Genomic DNA, 27,143 nt, shown 5'->3' on the forward strand with positions numbered 1-27,143 from the left:
TCAGATATTCTGATTCAGTACATTTGTGATAAACCCCAAAATCTGCATTTTTAAAAGTGCTCCCAAGCGATTCTTGTTCACGCTGAAGTTAAAGAGATATTGCCTTGAAAAGATGTCTGAAATAAGTTAAAACAAGTTTAGGTCGTTCTAAGAAGAAGTACGCCACATGGTGACCTTGGGATCCAGTATCAAGAAGAATAAGACTTCAAAGTACAGAGAAAATAAAGTTTATGCTTGCTTCATACGTTTTCTAGTAGTTTTTGGAATGCAAATTGCCTATTGACGACTAATTTTTAAGAGAAAAGTTATTCTCTATGCACCATCAGCGCGTTCCTACATTCACTGACGTGACTGTATTCGTACACGTCTATCCCATGTAAAAAGACAAACTTAATATTCACTTAAATTTAGTAACTCTAATTCTTCAAGTTTAAAAAAATATCGAAGAAGTCAAGACTTTTTCTACCATGTCAAAAAAATATATATACATCTTTCCATTTAGGCTTAAAAAAAATAATCGTTGGTCCGTTAATGTTTTAAAGGAATAGAAAAAAAAATTTTAAGGCATCCAGTTATGTTGGACAGATTTAAGAACATTCAGGATGACAAACTCTTTGAGCTTTAGGACAAGCACACATTTTATTTTAAGGTTGAAAGACGCCTCTATGTAACATAGCTTAAACTTCCTTGGGAATTGAAGAAAACGAATTACTCAAACTGGAGCTACATCAAAATGTCAACTTAACACAGTTTGGGTTGTAATGGTGCCAGGGGATCTAATGGCTAAATGATCAGGGCCTTAGGTTTCCACATCATTTTAAAGATAATGTCATTACCAGGATGCTGGCTTTCATTTTATTTTTTCTCAGCTTTTTCCTATCTGTGTTTTAACCCAGGCAGACCAAGACCTGACTAGATCACATTGCAATTAATTAAAACAGCTGCCAAAAAAAAAAAAAAAGCTGCAAAGAAAAAATGTCAACACAAATGCCTACAAATTCAGAAAAATTAAGATTACTAATTTTCTCATAATAATCAATGACGCATTTGGTTTTCTGTAAGCTTTTATTGAACTTTTGAGAACTGAGTAACTCATATCTGAGAATAACTCACATTATAACCAAGAACATCAGTGGACTGTGGTGGCCATTGTTTATTTTTCTTGCAAATTTCCCTGGTTGGTGCCCTTTCTTTCTGTTTCCTGGTCAATTGTTTTTCCATGACTCCCGTACCCAATTCCTGGCCACAGAGATGGCCTTATAATGTAGGTCTAGGTCAGTCTAATCATAGTACCCATTTACACAATTGGTGCAAAGTTTGGTTGTGTGACTCAAACTGTTCTAATCAGGGTCCGTTTGCGTCTCAGTTCAGAGTGGTAGTGGCCCAAATGCAGAGGCAGGGTACAGAAAAGATGTAAAAGCCAGGGGAACGTCACCTTTCCCAGCGTTTGAAGAAAGCCAGTCTGCAGAGAATGCCGTGGAAAGAGTAGCAGAAATTAGGGATGGGCAGAGAATCCTGGGCATTAAATCTTGGTTCTGATTCCCAAAGTCTTGGTTCCTGCAGCTTTTCTTTGATTCTGTGAACTCTTCTCTAGTATCCTTTTTTTGCTCTAGGAACTAATAAATCCTGCTTTTGGCTTAAGCCATCTTGAATTGGGTTTCTAACATTTGTAACTAAAATTCTAACAATATAAAACCACCTAATCCCACCTGTCATTTTAGACAAGAAAACTGAGATTACCTTGCCCAAGATCACACATCCTGATTCAATCAATCTTGCTCTTCAGTCCATTGGCATACTCTCCCTCAAGAAAATGCTGAAACTTTGCGTTAGTGGGGTCTATGTGTTTAATAACCCCCAACACGTAAAATTGGTTCCAAGTAGACTTGGGAGTGACTGGGTAACCCGGTGTCAGTTCTGAGGACCGAGGACATACCCTCCCAGAATTTGGGGCTCTGGAGCTGAATGTAGTTGCACTGACTATTGCTCCACAGCAGAGATATTCTCTATAGACCCAAGGCCCAAAAGATGCCATTTCAACATTCCCTCCAAGAGGTGAGTTTGTGGCACCTCGAACGATCTAAGGAGCTGAGTGTGATGAAAAAAATTTTTTATAACTACTGTAGAAATTGTCAATATCCAAACATGCAATTCATAATAGTAACCAGCAATCTACTGTGCAAAGAACGTATTAGTAATGAACACCTGTAAAAATCCTGCATGTCCAATGGGGGACAGGTTAAATAAACGATAATGCCCTTACATACTGCAGACTACCCGGGCAGATTAGGTTATTGGTCCTAATTCTTCTCGCGGCCACAGCTTCATACACCTTTAGCTTCCACCTTGTAAGTGCAGTGCTTCCCACCGTGGGCAGTCGGCTCCCCAATCCAGCTCACACTGGGTTTGCTCAGGAGAGCTTGCTCTGACACATGGAGTCAGAGGGCCTAGACTCTTGCATGGTTTGCCTTGTCTTCTTGTGATCCTGCCACTTGTTATAGGTGTTCCCACCTACAGTGCACACCTAATAAGAAGTTTTACCTGTTTTGAATAGAGAATATTTGCACATGCTATATAATTTCAAAGGTACCAAATGGTATACAACCACCCAGGTCCCCTCCCCAGAGGCAACCATTTCTTGTGCAACAGTAGTTTTTTGCGTAACCTTCCAGAGAAACTTTATCCACATACAAGAGAAGTCAAACAGCAGTATTTCTTACAGTCAGAACCCAGGCCAGATAGGTAGGGGCTTCTGGACCAGGCTGGAAGTCTTTCCCGAGAAGAATCCCATTCCCTTAGCTGAGAATACTTTCTTTATAATCTGAGAGACCAGCTCCTCCTGGAGGACGACCTATAAAGAGCTTACTGTTGACCAGCTACAAGTCTGCAGAAGGCCTTGTCTTGTAGAGCTCTCGCACTTAAAACTCTTAAAAATATACTGTTTCCAAAATGTACGCGAGATTAGGGTGTGTATGAACAATCAGATAGGGGATTGCTTCCTGCACTAAAGCAGGTAGCAAGTAAGCACAGTCGTGATTTCAGTCTGTGCCATCCTCAGAGTATGTGCTGCTCTCCTTTTAGAGACAGATCATTCCAGTTAAGCCCAAACACTTGAACATGATCAAAGTCATTCTCATCTACTTACAATATTACAAATTAACTGTTTTCTCATTTTAACTTGTTTGGGACTCATACTGAATTTTTAAAAAAAATTGAGCTGAAATGGTAACTTACATGTTACATTTTAATTAATTTGTACCACACATTGATATTTTCATTTGCAAAAATGTTTACACCTCTCATTTTCTCCTAAAAGTATAATGAAATGAGCAAAATCACCACGATCAAATTTAGAAATTTATTTACAAAACTTATTTATTTTGCTTTTAGAAAAAGTTATTCAATTCATGAAGATTAATCAAAACACAAACCGAATCAAAGTTTATTACAATAATCTTTCACAGAATCAACAACTTAAACTGCCAATGAGTCCTTTCATTTAAAACCACAATGCAAAAATAGGAACTTTAATTCTAGTGACTAGAATGGAAACAGATAAATAATCTTGTTCAAAGGGAAAAAAATACTTGAGGGGAAAAAATGGTATAACATGTGTAAAGCAGGAAATTTAAATATCAGTTTAGTTTCTCATTGCCAACATGGCATTTATATCCCAGATGAGATTTCGTAATTGATCCATAATTTGCTTCAGCTGTTGATTCTTCTGTTTGAGTTTCTGTAGAAACAAAAAAATTTATAAAAAATGAAATATAGACATAAATTAGAAGATTAAAATGTCATAAGTTAGGCCTCTAATGATCCAGACAGAAATTAAGCTAAATATTTCCTGTAGGCTGAAGGTCTCAATCCTTTTCTGACCACAAATATTCACTGACAAATTGAATTCTAATTCAGCCCACAGAGGTCTATCCGTGGCTCCAGCCCCTGCCTCTTTACTGTTCCACTTCCACTATCAGAGAAAACAAGCTAAATATGTAATTGTCATAAAACCTATGTATATAGGTTTTCCAAGAGGCAGTGTAACAAAATCATTAAGAATACGATCTCTAGGGCGAGATTCTTTCAGCTCCTTCACTAAATAAACATGTGACGCTGGACAAAAAACGTACATCTCTGTGCCTCAGTGTCCGCATCAGGAAAATGGGGTTAATAATTGAACTGACCTCATAAGAGCTGTTATGAGGATTAAAAAATTTGATTCATATAAAGTGTTAGAACTGTGCCCGGCATATAAACATACATCCAGCAAATGTTACTGGTAAGCATAGGCATGAGTTGTCAGTGTAGAAGACACAGTATAATACAAATGCAGTGCCTGGTGCAACTGGTCTTTCCAAACTGTGGCAGAAGTCACTGCTTGCCCACAGCATGAAGCGATCTACTTATAATTCTGAAAACTGAAGTAAAACAGCACGGTCCCCAATGTAACAATTGTCACAACCAAGATTTGCTGGATACCCTGAATGCACTGGCCCATGTCACTGTCTCTCTATAACTGGGTTTCTACTAGACCACAGTTTATGATCTTCTTTTTAAGCATCCTTCTTCCAAATCCTATGTGGCAAATGTCTGCTTAGGTAAAACAAGACAAAAATAGAGAACTTTTGATCAAAGTGTTCACTAGCTATTATAATAATGATCATTACTCTTCAGTAACCTTTTGGAAACATTACAATTGGAAATAACATTTCATTAGATAACTTTAAAGATACTATATTAAAATTCCTCCAGATAAAGTAGTACATGTTCATTATTAAGAGGCCTAAAAAAGTCTTAATTTTGAATTCATTAAAGAGCAAACCAGGATTAACTAACTTGCTCATATTACTTCTACCTAGAGTTAGAGAAATAACAGGAAGTAAGTAGCTAAAAGAGAGGCTCAAGAAATTCTTATTGGAAAACAGAAAAGAGACTTACAGAGACTTCAATATTTATTAAATTTAATTCATAGTATTTGAAAAAGAGAATTAACACAGCACAGGTGAAACATGACCATATAATAACAGGGCATGTGTACAGTATATACAGTACCATAAAGCTGACTTGAACTGCTTTTGGGGTAAAGATGCTGTCAGTGTTTTAGTCTCCTTGTTCAGTTTTTAGGTGGTCCATCTTCTATGTTCTTCTGTTAAGTATATGGTAGTTATTTAAGCTGTTGTGCATATTATTATCTAACCAAGTGGACCCAGATAACTGGATGAGATGACAAATGTATAAAGTCTTTTTCATGCCAGAGACCAAGAAACTGACACTTCTGTCAGCAATGAGGGATAGCATGGAAACAGGAATATCAGAATAAAGGAACAATATTGGGAGGTTGGAAACCTCACTCCCAAGTTCTAACTTTGCCTCTAACTTGCTGTTTGATCACAAATTCCTTATCCTCAGTTTTCTTGTTAATGCAACTGGATTATGTAATTTATGAAGCCCCTGCCAGTTCTACTTCTGTGTACCTATACATAAGACGCCAGTATGTGTTACACATACACATATGATGTATGTGTAGCATATGTTACACATACACATATGATGAGCACCAGTAAGTTTAGTTTAGTGAACTAATGAATGGCTTCAAAATGGTTCAGTCAGCTGCCCTTACCACTGAGCTACCCCTCCTCTAGTTGTGAGAGACCTCACCTACCACAATCCCCGACTCAATTCTCATTTTTGGAGGGAAGTGGGGAAGAGTTACTGAGTGAGAATAAAAGGAAGAGAAAGAATGTGACTGAAAAAAAAGAAAGAAAAAACAAATCTTATTTTAATCAGTACCTTCTATCTTGAATATGTCACTTTAAAAAGTTTCAGAATATCTCATTGGAATGAGATTCTGAGTCTGTAACACGTTCTGTTCCATAAATATTGGCTCTGGGTTTGGTATTGAAAGGGAAGGAAAATGAATTAGAAACAATCCCTGCCTTGAAGAAATTCAACATCAAGTAGGAGGAAGCCCAAATGACTAGACTATACCCTGGTGAGGCAGACAGCGGAGGGAAAATATCAGATGTCTTGGAACCCCAAAAGATAGAGACACTGCCTCAGACTGGAAGGGGCAGCAAACAAGGAGAATATTGTTTGGGAGGTGGGTGTTTAGGAAAGTTGGTGGTGAGCAAAGGGAGGAAGGAGGATAAATTTGGGCTTGGTAGAGGGTAATGGAACCTAGCAAAATTCTTGAAAAAGAAATGTGATTTAAGCTGCAATGAAAAAGGTTAACTGGGCAAGTGTGTGGGATGGTTTCTCCTAAGGAAATTCAATGGTGACAAAACTGTGTCCATGCAAAAGACAGAGGAAGGATTTAAGTTTTGGGAACAGCTGAAAACCATTAAAAGGCCAAGGCGGGTGAAATAAGCTCAGTGATCACATTTTCAGTATAAATTAAGGAGTAATTAAAAGTGGTGAAATTATATTCTTGGGTGGTTAAAAATAGACTTTAAAATCAATATCAAAACAGGTTGCAGATGGCTGCCACAATGCTTGCATCAGTGGAAAAAATGCATAGCTTACCCATATCTACTTTCAAGAATACACACTTGGAAATATAAATTCTTATATACTAGTTTTAAAAAATTAGCCTTATTAATTCTTAAAAAAATAAAGCAAGAGAACTAAAAAACGTAGGATGTTTTCAAGGTAATATTTAAATCTAGGCAATAGTAAAAAAAAAAAATACAAATTTAAGTGTGGTCTATTATAAAGCACTTGGGTCTTTTTTTCCTCCAAGATGCCACAAAGTTTTAAATTTAAAAAAAAAAAAATTAGCATACAAATAAAATACCTAGAGCCAAAACACATCATGAAATTATCAACAGCAAAGCTGACAGTTATGCTTATTAGTGGTTAAACTGTAAATAAATTTTCATGATGTGACACAGAACTTAATATATACAATCTTACCAATGATTGATTTTAACAGAAGTTGACAGCTGCTATTATCAAAATCCATCAGCTGTGCCTAATTTGTTCCATTAACAGGTGAATGTATAAGTAGAGTAGATACTTTAAAAAATTAGGTTTGTGCATGCCTGTAATTTAATATTCACACAAAGGCTATGACAATTGGTTAAAAATGTTTTAATTTCTAAATGGCAGAGATTGAATTATATATCAAGCCTGTAAAAACTACCCACATTTGTCATTCAATTTCATTTTACCATCAACAGAATAGTTTTAAAGCAAAATAGAACTCATTGTGAGGTTCTTAAAATGTATAATCTCAAGTAAGTGTTCATCCTTTACCTGGATATCAGGGCTTATAGATTCCAGAATATGGGGGAAAAAGGAAAAAAAGAAAAAACATCTTTAAATATGCCAAAAATCTGATGAGCGAAACTAAGCCGTTCTGTCATCTGATGATTTATATCAAATGCTGATTACACATTTCATGCCCCAAAGTTTCATGGCACTGTGGTAAGCATAGGTGGTATATACATTGTTAGAAACGACCATGTAGATTAAATACTGAACACCTCATAAATATGTTGCTCTATACAATTTCGAGTACACAACGATATAGTAATATTTTGAAAATGACTGAGTGAGGGTCAACTGAGAGGTATATAAAGCTACTTATTTTATGAAGCCCAGTTAGAATAAAAAGAACTAAAATATGCGTTGTAATAAAACTGAATATTTTTAATTGAATGCCAAGAACATAATTTTATTACTGATTATATTAGGCCCATAAAACAGCTTAATCATTTAACATAAGCAAATGATAATATATTAAAAATATGGCCCAATATTTTTGTTTTGGTAAATATCTATCACAACATGAAATGGGTACATGAAATGGGTACTGCTTTATTTCCATTAGAGACCTATGTCCTCAAATAAGAAACCTATGCACTCCTGTGAAATGTGAGCAGTGACAGACAACACATCTGACTGGTTCAAGGCAGAAATTCCTGCACTTAGAATAGAGCCTGGCACAAAGCAGGTTCCCAAATATCTGAATGTTTTAATATGCAAAAGAAAAATAACAAAAAGCCAAATCAAAAATTTCCCAAAAGCCTAGAAGAGAAAAAACAAACAGCCAAAAACAACAAAAAAAACTCATTTTGATGCATGAGAACATTTTTGTTTTCCAGTTAATTATGGTCTGTTAGTATTTTAAAAAATTACTATTTTTAAAAATGACTCATTTTATTATTCTATAGCAAATTACTTTTATATGTTACTAGCTAAGATTGCTATGAACTATAAAATTCTACTACTACCTAATAGCTATTTTTAAAATTTTGCATAACAGGAAAGAATGGATTAAAATAATAGACAACATAAAGTTTATGAATAGAGATATAAGTAGTTGAAAATTAAATCAAATCAATTAATGTGAACTTTCATTTTAATATCATCTGTGTGGTTCTGTAATTACATCAGGGTAACATTTTACCATCCGTAGGTGGCTATTGAAAATAAACATATTTTTCACAGAAACATTCTCAGGCGTGTGTGCCATTAAGGCAGAAAAATATATCAATTAATCATGAGCTTACTCAGTGTTTTAAAGATTTTCAATTACATATTTTAATCTTATATTCTAGAAGGGAGGGACAAAGTTGGAAGAAGTTGGAGGTAAAGTATAAATAAAATATGTTCATAAGCACTAATTATACATAAGATAACTTTGTTAACAGTCAGAATATGTGTTACATTTATGTTTTATTTAAGGAATGAGTTAAAAACCCCTTTGGGTCAAATAATCTACTTTTCTTAGTTTTTAGCTATTTGTTACATTCTGCCTTCTTTTTAAGGGATTTCAATTGGAGTTAAACAAATCTTAGTCCTTTTCTGTCTTTTACCTCTGTTTGCCACCTAATTCTCCAGTCCTGTCTCAAAATATATTAACAAGTCCCAGGAAAAAAAAGCTGTGAGGCCATCAGATGAACACTTCCCCTGCTACTCAAGAGAAGATACTTTCCCTCTAAATTCTCTTTAAAAAAATAATTCCCACAGAAATATAGGGCTGCGCTTTAAATCTGTTTAATTGAAAACTAAGGTGAGAAGTAGAAAGGGAGTGGTAAATGACTTGCAGAGGGGAGGAAACTGCACCCAAGTGATGCAGGAGGCATGCCACTGAAAATAGGGCTGATCTTCCAGGGAGATGGGAGACGGGTGCCATCTCAAAGGCACCAAGTGAGGCTGAGGGATGAAAACTGGAAAAACAGAAAAAAACTTCAGAGACTAGTGAGAGCCCCAAATGATCACTCCCACACCTAAGGAACCGGTGACTGAGTAGTCTCTCGCCATGCTCTGCCCCACCTCCTAGGGAATTAGGAGGTTTGTTTCCTGTGAAACAGAACCAGACAGTTGTGGATTCATTGCTACCTGCACAGCAGAAGGCAAGAAGACAAGAGACTCTCTATGTAGAGCACTGGAATCTTCTTCTCTGAAGAAACTGAAGAGCCATTTAAAAAAAAAAAAATCTTGGAAACTGATAGTTGGGAGTTCCTCAAAGAAAAAAAACCAACTTGCTTCCTAATCTTGGTATGACAAAACCAACTCACAAGTCTCTGATTAGCATTTTAGTGTCTCACTCTTAAATATGAATGGCTCATGTTTAAGCATCAAATGCTCACCAGATCTTTTAGAGCCTCCATCTAGAAAGAAAAAAAAACTACACAGACAGGGGTTGGCAAACTGTGACACATGACCTGTTGTTCTAAGGCCCATGAGGTAAGGATTATTTTCACATTGCAACAAAGACCATGTGTGTACCACAAAGTCTAAAATATTTCTTATCTGGTCCTTTAAAGTCTGCCAAACCCTGTACTAGAAGATTAGAAGAATACCTTGAAATTTCTGAAGGAAAATAATGTAAAATAGAATTTTATAGCTAGCTAAGCTATCAGCTGGACAGCTATGTGAAGGCTAAAATTTGAAGTCTTTGCATTTTTTCTAAACAAACCACTGACGTATGTATTTCACCAGTGAGGCAGTAAACCAAGAAAGAGGAAAATAGGAGATTGAGTCAAGAGTGAAACCAACAGAAGAGGTGAAGGAAAACCTCAGGAAAATAGCTGAACAGCAAGCTCTAGGGAGTATTTAATCCAGACTTAGCAAGAAGATAGAGGAATCTAGGGGGGAAAAGAACCAATAAACTGCCTGATCCTTTTTACTCTGTGGAAAGCTGGAAAACAGTACTGAGGTGCTGCCACAGATGCAGAAAGAACTAACCAAAATTTTTAAAACTATAGAAATTAATTTCAGGAAAACAAAAAAATTGTTCAACGAAGGAAATGTAACCCTAGTGTACTATGTGGCTTAGCAATAACCAATATTTATGTCCCATAATAATATGAACACATTTACTGTACCCCAGTTATGACATAACTGCATTGAAAGGATTGGAGGAAAGATTGTATGTAAGTGGGTCCGGGAGAGAGAGACTGTAAGAGACCTAATCCTCATGTAAAGAAAGTAATTCTTTTATACATCATATCCTTTGTACCTGTTGTATCTTTCACTTAAAGTACACAAATTTCTAGGTCAATAGCTAATAAGGTTTTTAAATTAAATTTACTGAGATTTTTAAAAATTAAATTAAATAAGATTTTTTATATTAAAATAAATTTATTTAAATTTATTAAAACATTGGATAATATCATAATTTTCAGGTATGAGAGATTATAATTTGACATCTGTGTACTCTATTGTGTGCGCCCTACCCTAGTCTAGTTTCCTCCTGTTACCACATATTTGACCTCCTTTATCTACTCACTCTTTCCCCCAATCTCTTTCTCCTCTGGAAACCACCATTCTGTTGGCTGTATCTGTGAGTTAGTTTTTTCTGTTTTGTTAGTTGGTTTGTTACTTTTTTTTTTATATTTCACATATGAATGAAATCATTTTTTTGTCCTTTTTCATCTGTCTTATTTCACTTAGCATAATACTCTCAAGATCTATCCATGTTGTCACAAATGGAAATACTGCACATTTTTATGGCTGAGTAATAGTCTACTGTAAATATGTACCACATCTTAATCCGGGCATCCATCAATGGACACTTGGGTTGTTTCCATGTCTTGGTGGTTATAAATAATGCTGCAACGAACATAGGGAAACATAAATCTTTACGAACAAGTGTTTTCATATTTTTTGGGTAAATACCCAGAAGAGGAATTGCTAGTCATATGGTAGTTTTATTCTTAATCTTTGGAGAAACAGCCATACTGTTTTCCATAGTGGCTGCACTAATTTACATTCCCACCAACAGGGTACAAGGGATGCCTTTTCTCCACATCCTCTCCACCATTTGTTATTGTATTTTCAACAGTAGCCATTCTAGTGGGGGCAAGGTGTATCTCACTGTGGTTTTGATTTGCATTTCCCTAATAGATAGTGAAGTTGAGTATCTTTTCATGTCTGTTGGCCACCTATATGTCTTCCTTGGAAAAGTGTCCATTCAGGTCCTCTTCCAATTTTTAATCTGATTGTTTTCTTGCTGTTGAGTTCTTTATATATTTTGGATATTAACTCCTTATTGGAGGTAGCATTTGCAGGTATCTTCTCTCGTTTGGTTGTTGTCTTTTTATTTTGTTGATAGTTTCTTTTGCTGTGCAGAAGCTTTTCAGTTTGATGCAGTTTCATTCATTTATGTTTTGCTTTTACTTCCCTGGCCTTTGGGGTCAAATTCACAAAAACCCCTCTGAGACCAAGTTCCATAAGTTTCATGCCTGTGTTTTCTTCTATGTATTTTATTGTTTCAGGTCTTAAATTCATGTCTTTAATTCATTTTGAGTTAATTTTAGTATATAGTGTTAGATAGTCTAAGTAGTCTAGTTTCATTCTTTTGCATGTGGCTGTCCAATTTTCAACACCATTTATTAAAGAGGCTTTCCTTTGTACATTGTATGTTCTTGGCTTTTGCGTCAAAAATTAGTTGTCCATATATGTGTGGGTTTATTTCTGGACTCTCAATTCTATTCCGTTGGTCTGTGTGGCTGTTTTTCTGCCAACACCATACTGTTTTGATTGTTTTGATTTGTTTAGTTTGAAGTCAGGGAGTGTGGGACCTCTAGCTTTGTTCTTTTTTCTTAGCATTGTTTTGGCTATTTGCAGTATTTTATGGTTGCATTCAAATTTGAGGATTTTCTTGTTTTATTTCTGTGAAACAATGCCATTGGGATATTGACAGGGATTGCATTAAATCTGTAGATTGCATTAAATCTGTAGATTGCTTTAGGTAATATGGACATTTTAGCAATTCTAGTCCTTGCACACAGAATATCTTTTCATTTCTTGTGTTCTTCAGTATTTTTCAAGTGTCTTGTAGTTTTCAGTGTTCAGGTTCTTCACCTCCTTTAAGTTTATTCCTAGGTATTTCATTATTTTTGTTGCAATTATAAATGAGATTGTTTTCTTCATTTCTCTTATATTTCGTTGTTAGTATATAGAAATGCAACCGATTTTGGTATATTGATTTTATATCCAGCAACTTTGTTTATTGTTTCTAATAGATTTTTGGTAGTGAGATTTTTCTGGTTACACACTATCAAAGTATAACGATATTCTAATTATATGAAAGATCTTTTAAAAAATAATCAAGAATAAGTTATTTCTAAGCCAATAAATGGGATAAAAAGGGGAACTTAGAGAAACGAAAAGTGAAATGAAACATATATTTAGAAAAATTTTATCTTTCTGAATTTGCACAAGTATTTCTTTAATATCATAATATCTATGGTAGAGAACTGTATGTCACATATAGTACTTGGAATTAAAGTTACTATTACAATGGTGTTTTATTTACATACATTTCACTGTATTTTATAAAAAAATATCCTTATTACAGAAAAGAGAAATAAATAGAACACATTTATTGTGAATTAATACATAGATTATCAACAGAAACACAACACTTCTTAATAAATGAATGCCTAATCTTTGGACTACCAAACATCACTTATTCTTCACAGTCGAAATTTAAAGTTCCCAATCCCCTCCTCATTCCCTACTAATTTCCTACTATGATTTTTTAATGCTCATTCATTACTGTCAAATTTGCTGGAAATAGTCTTAATTTGTATTTCTCCTTTTTTTAAAAAAGTGTAGTTTTATTTTTATAAAATCTATACATCTTTTTCCTTTCTCCTTAGTTTTAATATATATCTTTCTTTTAATTTTCCAGTATTTTGTTTTACACTTCTTATTTTTCAACTCTGACATTCATTTTGACATATGATGCAATATAAAAACTAGCTTAATTTTCTCCCAAAGTTTCTAATTTTAAGACTAAATTTCCTCTGTCATATTAAATTCTCATATACAATAATAGCAAGACTACTTTCCTGGCTATTTTACTAATCTTTCTGTTCTTATGCCAGTATTTCACACTTAATTATTGTTTTTATACTGTGCTTCATATTATGTTTAATTTTTAAAGCAAAGATAGCTGTTTCATTACTCCTATTAGTATTTTCTTTGATATTTCAGTACATCCAAAAGAAAAAAATTCCCATCTGGATTTTATTTAGATTTGTTTTTTGATTAGTATTACACTAAAGCCTCATGTTTGTGTACTTTCAAACACCTAGTTAGATTTGGATTCTTACTATATTAAAGCTATAAAATAATCAAGATGGCATTTTAAGGATACTTATTGGCCACATAAGAACTTTATAAGAACTTTTAATTATAAATTTCTTTTATGTATCTTAGTAAGTTTAGCACATACATCATTGAGATAATTCCTAACTACTTAATATTTGTTGTTGCAATTGTGAATAGGTTCTTATAACTTAATTGGTTTAAGCATTATAAGAGAATTGCATCAATCTTATATTAAGCCTTTTTAGTTTTATCGAACTCTTATTGATTCTAGTTGTTTATCAACTGAGTTTCTTTGAGCTTAAGAGTTTGAGTTATGTACAAGCTTAACAAATTTAACAAGCTTGTACATATTATAATCCCTGTTTCCTAAAGTTTATTTCTGTTTTGTATCTTTTTGTACTGTCTATAATTTCTAAAATAATACTAAACATAGTGGTGTAAGGCATTTTATGCCTTAAAAAGTATGAAAAATGTTGGTTGTTTATCAGAAATAAAGACTAAAAAACCTGTTAATAGTTTTGAATGTTTTTAAATCAGCAACATTTAAATTTTATCAAATGTCTCTTAGATCTGAGAAATTTTTTTTTTTTACAATTTAGTATTATGTATTATGTATGTAAATTGAATTATCCGTATATACACTTTAGAAAATCCTCTTTGTGTTGGATTGTTAATACCCTGTTGAATTCTAATTGAAATTAAAATTTCAGGAGTGGGACGGGTAGGGAGGATTTGTGAAATTGGTAGTTTTATTTACTGTGCTATTGGTAAGATTTTGATAAGCTTGGGTTTTGTTTCCACCATGGAATGAACCGACAGCTTTCCCTATTTCTCAACCATATGAACATCTTCTGAACTTTTCAAAGTATTCAGCAATAAATACATTTAGTTTCGGAACTTTTGGGGTGAGGGAGTAGGTTGTATAGGATAATGCTTTAATAACTTTCTCAATTTTATTCAGGTGTTGAGACATTCACATTTCCTATTTGTAAATTTTTATAATCTGTTGCTTGGAATATGCTGGGAGCTAGAGGCTAGAGTTTTGCCTAGAAAAGAAAAAAGTAAATGGCTAAATAAATGGGTTGTGACTGAGTGCCGATGAAGCTTTTCTAAGAGCTTTACTGCATGAATTCTGCAATCTCTCTTCTGACTATTTGGATGACATTTCTGCTTACCTTTTAGTTCTTGGTCGTACTCTGAGTTAAATTTGTCACAGAAGCCACTTCATGTAATTCTATAATTCAAATTTTGTTTTTAGACTCCCTTGTAAATTTTATCAATAATTCTGAAATAGAAAATATACAGACTAATGACTCACTTTATTTACTTCGGCAATTTCTCGCCTCTCTTCACTAGCAAATCGAGGTGGGCCTGCCCGATCGTCATTCTTTGAGCCATCTTCTTCCACATATGGAATAAGTTGCTGGGAGTGACAAACAGAAGTTAAAAGTCAAAAATATGATATAAAATGTCCAATTACACTGGTATAGATGAGTAAGATTAAAGTCAGTTTTTATACTTCTAATAATATAAATTTCAATTTTGATGGTCTAAAGCTTTAGAAGTTTATCATTTCAGTGCATTCTATACATTAGTTTTTCAGGTTTCTTTTGCAAAATAGCCCTTATAACACTAGTGTTACATACAAGTAAGTAATAGCCTACTCATTCAATCAGCAAATATTTAATTGCCAGACACTGGGAAAGACACTACAAAAATAATGACAAATAAGGTGTGATTCCCACACCTAAGAAACTCATAGTCTATTGAGATAAAATAGTTTTGCACTCATCTACACTAGAAAGGAACTTCATGGATGTGCATTATTATATAAATGTCATTTACTTGCTGTCCAGAACCTCAGTGTAGTATATGCAAATTCCTAGATGTCGTAACTTCTTTTATTTGGGGGAAAGCTTTCCTTTTTTGTAGGAGGAAAAAAAATCATATAATAGTGTAACTTCTAGCAGAATTATAATTAAATATGTATAATTTGTGATGAAGTTTATTTGATGAAACCCCTTGTAGATGGGACAGACTTCAGGAATCATCTACATCACCAATGTAGAAACAGGCAGTCCTGTTTCTGGTACAACCAGGAGTCCTCTGACCCAACTTCCTCAAATTCCTGGGACAAATACAAACTTGCCCACATCCACAACCATTTTCTTCCTTTCCTCTCTAATGCAGTCATGCTTCCTCCTGAAGATGATAATCTCCATCCTGTGCTCTGATTCCTCTGCCCTCCAGTCTTCATTATTTATTCCCCTGCCTCCAACCTTTCCCTACTGTTTTCTTCCTTTATCATCTAAACATATTTCGGTCTCTCATTTGGAGGGGAAAACAAAACCAAACAAAAAACCCTGACTCCATCCCTCCTTCCAGGTACTGCTTTCCCTCCTTGCTTTTTATCTAAGCTTCTTGAATGATGGATACCCACTTGCTGGCTCCAGTGCCTTATTTCCTGTTTAAATCTTCAACTCACTGTGACCTGATTTCTTGTTGCTACCATTTCACTGAAGCTCTGCTCAAATATAGAAACAATTTTCCTCCAACAAAATCGACTGGACAGTTTTCATTCCTTATTTTCCTTGACTTCTTTGCAGCATCTGACAATATCAACCACGTGTCTGATCTTTTCCCACATCTTTGACCACTTCTTTTTGGCAGTTTTGAGTTTACTCTTTCTTTGTTCATCCCTTTCATGCTGATTACTCAAGAGGGAAGCACTGATCATATGAAATTGTTCGTTGTATGTAGTGAGAGAACATCCAAACCTTCCCAGCTACCTTTGGTGGCAGAGATATAACTTTTCAACAGGAAAGGGCCACCTATAAAAATGTATACCTAATTAACTAAAATATATCTATAATCCGAGATTAAATTTAAAGAAGGTATTTTAAAACTAGAGTGATTCCACTAAGCTAATCTAAGTTAATAATGAAAATTAACCTTTACCCATAAAGAACTTACATAAAAACCATTTTCAAAGTATTTTACAATACTATTAAAACTACTACCAAAAAGCATGCATAGATTTAATTAAAAGGAGACACTGACAGCAATGATAGAAACTAACACAGACAACCCTCTCCTTTCAACAACGAAAATTCACTAATAAACCTGGATGTTAAAGTCTATAGAAAATTATTAACATGAAAAATATAGTACTAAATATATATAGCCATATAGATAGCTATAGATATATAGATATATATCTATATATATATCACATTTAAAATCTGGAAATATTGCAAAAATAGGAGAATGTGAGAAGGGAAAGAAATTACAAATGTCTCAAGACTATCTTGCATCTCACATTCATCCTTCCTCTACCACTAAAACTTGCCTCTACTGGAATGGGATCCATCCCTCCGCAGTTTTCATTGCATTTGTCATAGACCAATCTCAGCTTCCGGAAGAGAATAGAAAGTTGGCGAAGATGATCCTGCAGCTTTGCTAACCGGTCTTGATATGTTCCAGTATGGTACGTGACACCATTTGGCAGCTTATCAGACAAAACAATAGAAATATAAAGTAATGCAAATCAAGATTTTCTATCACTAAAGCTAGCAAACAATTTTTAAGCACTGTGTAAACACAAACGGTTCCTAACAGTTAATCAAGTACAATTTTCAGCATTTAAGAGGAACATCTGCTCATTTCCTAGCTCTCTGGCATAGTCAGTGCTGTAAAACACACCTAGAAAAAAACTCTGTGATAAGCTCCTCTGACCAGGTGAAACGTTTTTCCCCTCTAATTTTTGAAGTGTATTATAACTTTAAAAAGAATGTACAATTTTAATATTACTTACTATTTTATTATACAGAGGCAGCAAGCTGCTGAACTCAATCAGGAAGTTAAAAATAAAATACAACAACAACAAAAAAATGAAAACAGGACTTTTTCAGAAGAAAAATAATACTATGATTGCAAAATAATCTCAAAATACCTTAACTGGCAAGATAATTAAGATGTTCAAGGAACACATTAAAATATAAACCTGTCACCAAAGCAAATATAAAGCAAGAGGTACAGGTGCAAATCAATCTGACTTGAAAATCATTCTTACAAGAAATGCTATGATCATAACTGTGTCTTGCATGCTTATACATTTTAAATCAGGAATTTTTATCAAAAGAAGCCAAATCTATATATTGAAATGATGATAAAATCACAGATAAATGGAAATTGACTATTACTTCTTTAGAACTTATAACTAAATTTGTACTTTTTGTGCCTTGCTGAAACTCGTGAATGAAATCTGCCTTTCTCTGTACGTCTGCATTTTATTCCCACAAGCTGATCTGTGAAATCATGCTAACATCAGAAATAACATTTACACCATGCCTTCTAATATACAAGGCGTGCTTTCATTATAAGCACTTTCCCGTATACTTATCTTGGGGATTAAAGTGACAAAACTAACCACTGTCTAATAGCTACATCAGTCCAATCTTTCTAAACCTCAGTTCATTTTTTTTTCTTTTTTCAACAGATAAAATAGAAATGAAAAAAAAAAAAAAGTGCATGATACAATGTTCTGAGGAAAAGAAAACAGAAACACTACCATTATAAGTAGGTAAAACCATAAACATGGAAAAGACTGGAAAGGATTATATTGATGAAATAAATATTAGAGAGATCGACTTGAATGATTTATCTTTTCTCACTTCCCAATTTCCTATAATGTAATGGTTTATAAGATAAGGAGATGGATCCTCTGAAATTATTTGAAATGAGATATTGTTAGGATTTTCAGAAATTCTCAAGCATGAAAACATTCTGAGTGCAATATCTCAAAGAAATGTGATAAAATTCCACAGGCTGAATTAGTCAAAGCAGTCGAAAGGGGAAAGGCATTAAAAGTTCAACCCACCCAATACAATGTAGGATTTCTCCTCTTTACTTTTCCAATTTATGAATTTTGACAGACACTAACAATCAGAGAAACATTTCAAAGGATCCCTGCTTTCCTGTTTGGATGATAATAAGGAATATAATGATTGTATCTTACATACAGAAGCACTCCGTACTTTTATTATGGTGTTTACTGGTTTAATACTTTGTCCATATTCTCTACTTAGTGAAAACTGGAACTTATTCACATTTGTATCACATTTGTATCACTGTATTTAGTGCACACAAACAGAAGGTTTTGAAATACAGTCTGACTTATTTTACTTTGGTGAGTTATTTTATCCATAAATCCACACTTAAAATTCGCTTAGAAGTGTGTGCAATGTAAAAGGACTCTTAGTAAATCTTTTCATAAAGGAAAACAAACTCCTTTTGAAATGCAAAGAATCAGCTTCCTCTACTGCACCTACTTGGTGAGTTTGGGTACTAGTTTTCATCTACAACATCACTTCTCAACGACGGGAACAATGAACTAATTCCAAATATTATCGCACAGTTTTCATGTGTCAAGCACTGTTCTAGAAACATGGGAGACAGACTAAGTTTCCTGTACCCTTTGTATACACTGGTGTAGATGTTTAGCTGAAAAGCTCGTCAACAGTCATCTCCCTTGTGAATACGGAAGATCCGTAAATACAGGACCATACCACTGGCACCAAAAAGGCATTCAACTAAATTCAACATGGACTGTTAAAACACATATAAAACTCTTAATAAACATTCCCCCCTGTGACAAAATAGATTTGTTTCAGTTAAAAAGTCAGCACCATAATTAATGTGGAAACAAAATCATTCTCACTGAAGTCAGGAACAGAATAGGATTTTTGTCTAAGACTCTAACTCTGTGCTGGAGGCACTAACCAATGCAATTAGAGAGGGGACGAGAAAAAAAAGTTGAAACATTAAAAAGGAAGTGGTATAAACATCTCTACAAATGATATGATAAAGGGTTATTATCAACAAAAGAATTCAAGAAGGAGATGGGTACAAAATTATTACAGAGGAAAACAACCGCTTTGCTTTCATATATAAAAAGAAACGAAAGAAAATGAGAAAGGAAATAGACCCCATTTACAATAGCAACAATAAAGACAAAATATCTAGGAATAAATTTTTAAAATTCCAAGATTAAAATGAAAACTTCAAATAGTCCATAGGGATACAAAGAAGGATATTCCATGTTCTTGGTTAGTAAGACTCAATATAGTACTGATGTCAGATCTAAGTTAAATGAACCTATGAATTTGACCTCAAAGGCAGGGGAAGTAAAAGCTAAAATAAATGAATGGGACTATATCAAACGAAAAAGCTTCTTCATAGCAAAAGAAACCATCGACAAAATAAAGAGGCAACCAACCGAATGGGAGAAGATATTTGCAAACAACACCTTCCGATAAGGGGCTAATATCCAAAATATATAAAGAACTTGTACAACTCAACAACAATAAAACAAACAATCCAATTAAAAAATGGGTGGAGGACCTGAATAGATGCTTCTCCCAAAAAGACACACAAACCACAAACAGACATGAAAAGACGCTCAACTTCACTAGCTATTAGGGAAATGCAAATCAAAACCACAATGAGATATGACCTCACACCTGGCAGAATGGCTCTTATCAACAAGACAAATAATAACAAGTGTTGGAAAGGCTGCAGAGAAAAAGGAATCCTCATATACTGCTGGTGGGAATGTAAATTGGTACAGCCACAATGGAAGGCAGTGTGGAGGTTCCTCAAAAAATTAACAGAATTACCGTATGACCCGCAATCCTTCCTCTGGCTACCTACCCAAAGACTCTGAAAACATGTATCCATAAAGATATATGTATCTCTATGTTCACTACAGCATTATTCACAGTGGTCAAGACATGGAAACAATTTTAGTGTCCTTCGATAGATGAATGGAGAAAGAAGAGATGGTACGTATATATAAAACAGGGTATTATTCAGCCATAAGAAAAGATGAAATACTGCCATTTGCGACAACATGGATGGATCCCGAGATTATCATGCTAAACAAAAAAAATCAGAAAAAAGTCAGAGAGAAAAAGTCAAGAACCATTATGATTTCATTCATATGTGGGGTGTACAACTAAAACTGAAAGCAACAAAACAGACAAAAAAACAAACACAAACTCAAAGACACAGACAACAGATTAGTGGTTACCAGAGTAAGAGTAAGGAGGCAGGGGGGGATGGTAGAAGAGGGTAAAGGGGGTCAAATATATAGTGATGGAAGGAGATTTGACTTTGGGTGGTGAACACACAATGCAATATACAGATGTATTATACAATTGTATGCTTGAAACCTATATAATTTTATTAACCAATGTCATCCCAATAAATTTAATAAAAAAATAATTTTGTATTAGGGGAAAAGAAAGAAGAAATGGTACATATATACAATGGAATATTACTCAGCCATAAAAAAGAATGAAATCTTGCCATTGCGACAAAATGTTGCAACGACTGTGTATAGTGCTAGATGGGTACCAGACTAATTGGGGGAAATCGCTGCATAAATTATATAAATCTCTAACCACTATGCTGTACTAATATAAAATAATATCGAATGTCAACTGTACTGAAAAAAAATAAAGTTTTAAAAAATGTGAACAGGTTTTTCTCAGAATTAAACAAGCTCATTCTACAGTACAAGTGAAGAATAAGCAAGAATAGCCAGGGCAATTCTGGAAAACAAGTGTAAACACATTATAGAGCATCAATAACTATGTTTCGCATTACAACATAAGAGACAGGTAGCTAAGTGGAATAGAACACAACATGCAGAAACAGACTCATTTGTCTAAAGCATCTGAAATCAATGGAGGAGGAAATGAATTATTCAGTTAACATTTTGGAAAAACTCAGGCTGGAGCCATATCTCACACTTGATTCTAGGATGAATTCCATATGAAATTCTATATCAAAGATTTAACTAAAAATGAAACAAAAGGAAATGTATATGATTCATAAATATATCAAGAGATGCTCAAACTCATTTAAACTAGGAGAAATGGAGATTTTTTTTCACCCATGAAATGATCAAAGATCCAAAAATATAACTCACTGTGTTAAAGCCCAGTTGTCGGTCTTGGTCAGGACATGGTAGCATAAACTGGTACAACCCCCATGGAGGGTAATTCATCAAAATATATCTAATTATAGAAGTGCATAGCCATGTCTAAGAACTTATCCTACAGGTATACCTGCGCATTTATGTAGGAGGTTATTCGCTGTAGCATAATAGCCAAAGAGTAAAAGCAACCTAAATGTCCTTCACTAGACAACTGGTTAAATAAATCACAGTATGTCCATGCAGTGAATTAGTATACACTTCAAAAGGAGAAGGAAGTATTTTCTGTATGGATATGAATAAACTCCAAAATATACCAAATAAAAAAAGCAAGGCACAAAATGTTGTGTATAACATACTACCACCTGTGCAAAAGGGAGGAAAATGAAATATACATACACATTTGCTTAAATATGCATAGACTATCTGGAAGGATACACAAGAAAAGTAATAAAAATCATTAACAATCATTTCTTGTGGAGAAGGGTTAGAGAGCTAGCAGATAGGGAGGGGAGAGAATGTTCCCCATAAGTCCTTTTTTGTTTCTGAATGTATTATATATGCAAAAAATAGTTTTAAAGATGTAAAGGATAATAAATAGAACCAAAAGCAATACTTTTTTATGGAGGAAATCTTTTCTATTTTTCAGAGAATTTTTATAAGAGGTTATGTGAACCAAACTGATGACATATTCCAGGGAGCGAGATCTCAAGTGCTCCAACGCAGGGAATCTTAACCTGGGATCTAGAGATCCTTAGGGAGACATCCATGAATCATTCCCTGAAACTTTAGTCAAAATGTATTAGGTTGGTGCAAAAGTAATTGTGGTTTAAAACGTTAACAATTGCAAAAACCGCAATTACTTTTGCACCGACCTATTATATATGTGCATTTTTCTCAGAAGAGAATCCATAGTTTCATCTGATTCTCAAGAGGCTAAAGGACACCTAATAAATAAAGAACCACTTCTCTAAAACAAATACTTAGAAATAATCTCAGCAGTTTGTATTTATGGTACTTGATCTTTCCTGATTCGTAATATAGAAGATAATTTTTGAAATTTGGATACTTTAAAAAGTGAGTTAGTAAATATCTGATATGTAGTCCTGTTTGTACCATTACTTTTAGCTTTCTGGAAATGATGGAGCACACTGGTGTTTCTGATTCAGCCAATTGTAATATGCCCCACAGGGTCTTAGATGAGTTAAACCACAGAACTGACACTTAAATGAGCCACAAAGAAATAACTATCACAGTCTCTTACGGATTGGTTTTGTACATATGATCACATGTAATCCAGTTATTGGTAATACTTTTTGGAAAACGTTTTAGTTCTTTCTGTGCAGGTCATGGATATTTATTTTATCTGTTTTAATACCAAAAATTGTTTGATAGCAAATTAGTACTATAAAGAGATTAATAGGAAGAGCTACTAGTCATTTATTGAATAAATTCTCTCTTTAAGCCTCAGTTTTCTTAACTGTAAAATAGGGATAAAAATACTCCTTAGAACTGCTCTTACCACAGCATACCTGACCAAGGAGAGTACTTAGTAAATATTAGCTGTTAGTTCTCCAGTGCTAATTCATACAGAATGTTAAAAGTAAAGAAGTTAATTTTCAGGTGGCTTTTGGGAATCCATGTATGTGGAAGGCAGACATGTCATATTCGGATTTTTGACTGTGTGGGTTGTGGGCACCCCTAACTCCGATGTAGTTCAGGATCAACTGTATTTGTTCAATTCTGAGATCATTTAATCCATACTTTAATTTTAGATACTAATCTATTAATTTTTAAAGTAATTGCCAACGATCATATCTTCTCTTAGATTCCCTTTGTCTTGTTTCATACTGGCTTACTGGCATGGTCTTAAAAGATTTCTACACAATTGAATTACTTTTAAAATCAGGAGAAAAAAAATCTCAGTAACTTAAAAAACAAAAACAAGAAGGAAAAAAAGCAGTAAACTCTTTGGTATACCCGTAGAAGTAAGTATTGTATTTACTCTGACTAGCTTTGGGCAAGTCACTTTACCTCTCAGAAACACAGAAGCCTTGTCCATAAAACAAGAATGATATCCACATCATGTAGTAGTAAGATGAGCAAGCCAGTAAAATATGGGTTAGCAAAATGGTGCTGGAACAAATGGGTATCCAAATGAAAAAAATGCACGTGGATGCACTCCTATCATTATATATAAAAAAATGAAGTCAATGTGGATCACAGACCTAAATATGAAACCTAAAACTATGAAACTTCCAGAAGAAAATATAGGAGAAAATCTTTGTTGCCTTCGATTAAACAAAAATTTCTTAGCTACACCACCAAAAACAAAATCTGTAAAAGCACAAATCAATACATTGCACTTCATCAAAATTTAAAATCTCTGTTCTTCCAAAGGCAATGTGAAAAGAATTAAAAGACAAACCAAAGACTTGGAGAAAGAAAGTATCTGCAAGCAAAACAACAAACAGGAAAACACCCCCCAATAACAAGTGCTGAGGAGAATGAGGAGTAACTGTAATAGAATCCGCAAACACTGCTGATGGGAATGTAAAACGGTGCAGCCACTTTGGAAGTTTCTTAATTTGGTGAACACTTACCGTGTGATCCCGCAATTCCACTGCTAGACATCTGTCTACTCAAGAGAAATGAAACATGTTCATAAGAATATTTATTTGGAGGTGAACCCTCGTAGCAGCATTTTTCTAACGGCTCCAAAGGAGGAACGACCCAAATATCCATCAACACAAACAGTGAAAAAATTCATACAATGGATGTCCATCAACACAAACAGTGAAAAAATTCATACAATGGAACACTACAAAGCAATAAAAGGAATTACCTCATACATGGTAAGTGAAAGGAACCAGACCAAAAAAAAAAAAAAAAAAGAAAAGAAAAGAAAAGAAAAGAAAAGATTACACAGTCCAACATGCAAGAAAATGAAGCTGGACCACCTCCTTACACCATATACAAAAACAAATTCAAAATGGCTTAAAGACTTAAATGTAAGATCTGAAACCATAAAATATCTAGAAGAAAATATAGGAAGAAACTTCATGGACATTACCCGGAGTAAGATTTTCACTGACATATCCTCTCGCGCGAGGGAAGTAAGAGAAAAAATAAACATGTGGGATTACATCAAACTAAAGTTTTTTCACAGCAAAGGAAACCATCAATAAAACAAAAAGGGATCCTACTGTATGGGAAAAGATATTTGCCAATGATATATCTGATAAGGGATTAATATCACAAATCTATAAAAAACTTACTCAACTCAACTCCAAAAAAACAAACAACCCAATTAAAAAATGGGCAAAGGACTTGAGGAGACATTTTTCTAAAAAGGACATACAGAAGGCAAGAAGACATATGAAGAAATGCTCAACCTCACTAACCATCAGAGAAATGCAAATAAAAACCACAATGAGATACCACCTCACTCCAGTCAAAATGGCTATCATCAATAAATCAACAAACAACAAATGCTGGCATGGATGTGGAGAAAAGGGAACGCTAGTGCACTTTTGGTGGAATTGCAGATTAGTGCAGCCACTATGGAAAACAGTATGGAGGTATCTCAGGAATCTGAAAATGGAACTACCCTATGATCCAGTAATTCCACTCCTAGGCATCTACCCGGAGAAATCCAAAACTCCAATTCAAAAATCTGTATGCACTCCGATGTTTATTGCAGCACTTTACACAATAGCCAAGATATGGAAACAACCGAAATGCCCATCGGTCGATGACTGGATTAAGAAGCTGTGGTACATTTATACAATGGAGTATTACGCAGCCATAAAGAAGAGAGAAATCTTATCATTTGCAGCAACATGGATGGATCTAGAGAACATTATGTTAAGTGAAATAAGTCAGAAAGAGAAAGACAAGTACCATATGATCTCACTTATATATGGAATCTAAAGAAAAGACTATGTGAATGAACTAATCAGAAACAGTTTTGGGGACACAAAGAAAAAACCGAGAGTTGTTAGATGGGTGTGGGGGGGGGGATTGGGGATAAGGGGAAAGGTGAAGGGATTTGGAAGCAGCTGGTAACCACAAGATGGCCTCAGGGTTTTTTTGAAAATTAATTTGGGGAAGGTATTCAATAATGTCGTAAAGATGTTGTTGGGTATCTGATGGACATGCGTCCTATTTGGGAGACCACCTCAGGGATACTGTGGATACCTGATCATGGCATTGTACACCAGAAGCTAAACATTAATGAATGCCAACTATAATTTTATATATATAATGTGATGGCTCAGTGTGAGGTCGGAGGGATAATGGATGGGGGGAGGGGGGCTCACAGTGTGAGGGATATAAATGATGAACGAAAAATAAATAAATAAATAAACAAATAAATAAAGTAAGCCTTGAGAAATAAATAGTCGTATGTTAATTAAATAGATCTGTGTGTTAGTGAGATAATTTTGACAGTAATGTAAAGAATGTATGGAAACTGAGAGAAGCTGGAGGCAGAAGTATTTTAGTTTCAACATTTTAAAATAAATATATTTAACATTTTCAATAACTATAAAATTTATTTGAATTTTTTTAAATAAATAAAATTTCAATGAACATCAAAAAAAAAAAAAAAAGATTACACAGTCCATTTATACGAAACTCTAGAAAACGCAAACTAATGTATGGTGCCAGAAAGCAAATCACAGTTTGCCTGTGGATAAAAGGCCGCAAGTAAAGATTTCAAAGGGGCAAGAAGAAACTTTTTTGGGCTGATGGAGGAGATGACGGTTTCCACAAGTACATACCTGCGTCCAAACTATTTGAAAACGCATTTTATACTATGTGACTTAATACCCAAATAAAGCTGTTCAACAAAAAATGGTTGGCAGACTCTTCGTCTTCACTCCTTAAGACTCTCAGAAAAGTATTTTACTGGGAAAAGATGAGCCGAAAGCGCAAGTCGTCCACAGAGGAGAGCGGAGTGCGGCCCCCATTTACCTAGACGGACACGCGAGTTTGCCTAGTAACCAGGGAACCCGCTCCAACCCAGAAAATGCGGCCTGGAAAACAGAGCCTCTCCCTCGCGGACTCGTGGGGACAGACACGTCGGTGAAGGACACGTCCCACTGTAACGAGGTCGGCGCCATCCCCGAGGTTTGCCCCCGGCGGCCCCGCCGCCGCCCCGGGACCCAGAGCCCCTCTCCCTCGCAGACGCATCCCGGTTTCTCCACGCCCGCCCTCCTCCACACCTGCATGTTTCTCAGGAGCTGGAAGATCTCCATGGTGCGGTACACGATGTCCTGCACCGTCTCCTGCCCGATCCTGCAGAGCGAGGCCGTGTTGACCTCGCGGGCGGCCTGCTGAGCCTGGGGCCCCGCGAAGGGCCCGGGGGCCATCCCCGACGCCGCCAACGGAGGGGTCGACATGCTGCGGCCGTGGCCTCAGGCCCGCGGGGTCTGAAAAGAGGCGTCAGGGGCTCCTCCTGGCCCGGGGATGCTGTCGGCCCCGGCGCGAGACCTGGTAAGACTCCGGCGGCCTGATTTCAAAACAGCGGCCGTGACTTCCGCCCACAGTGACGCATGCGTCATCAAACGTC

General features: G+C 35.1%; 1 protein-coding gene across 2 annotated transcripts; it reads right to left on the reverse strand.

The window, feature by feature from the left end:
* Positions 1-1,049: 1,049 nt before the first annotated feature.
* Positions 1,050-27,143, reverse strand: MED30 (mediator complex subunit 30). 2 transcript variants are annotated; one of them, XM_081070526.1, is made up of 5 exons: positions 26,797-27,121; positions 16,919-17,077; positions 14,888-14,992; positions 14,745-14,803; positions 3,226-3,736 (listed from the first exon to the last, which is right to left on the reverse strand). In XM_081070526.1, exons 1-4 carry the CDS (start codon positions 26,971-26,973, stop codon positions 14,780-14,782), a joined length of 465 nt encoding a protein of 154 aa, XP_080926652.1. In that variant the 5' UTR covers positions 26,974-27,121; the 3' UTR covers positions 3,226-3,736; positions 14,745-14,779. The 2 variants fall into 2 exon arrangements, with proteins under 2 accessions (XP_080926651.1, XP_080926652.1); XM_081070525.1 differs by lacking the exon at positions 14,745-14,803 and having other exon boundaries at positions 1,050-3,736; positions 26,797-27,143.

This window comes from Rhinolophus hipposideros (genome assembly GCF_964194185.1).
Source record: "Rhinolophus hipposideros genome assembly, chromosome: 13".
NCBI classification, from domain to species: domain Eukaryota; kingdom Metazoa; phylum Chordata; class Mammalia; order Chiroptera; family Rhinolophidae; genus Rhinolophus; species Rhinolophus hipposideros.

What these genes read in the sequence shown, in the direction of transcription:
- MED30 (XM_081070525.1), bottom strand. Translation starts at nt 26,973, where the DNA reads ATGTCGACCCCTCCGTTGGCGGCGTCGGGGATGGCCCCCGGGCCCTTC. An exon ending in TGGATCCCATTCCAGTAGAG is followed by an intron (nt 14,993 to 16,918) that starts GCAAGTTTTAGT and finishes TGTCACTCCCAG; the next exon opens with CAACTTATTCCATATGTGGA. An exon ending in AAATTGCCGAAGTAAATAAA is followed by an intron (nt 3,737 to 14,887) that starts GTGAGTCATTAG and finishes TTGTTTCTACAG; the next exon opens with AAACTCAAACAGAAGAATCA.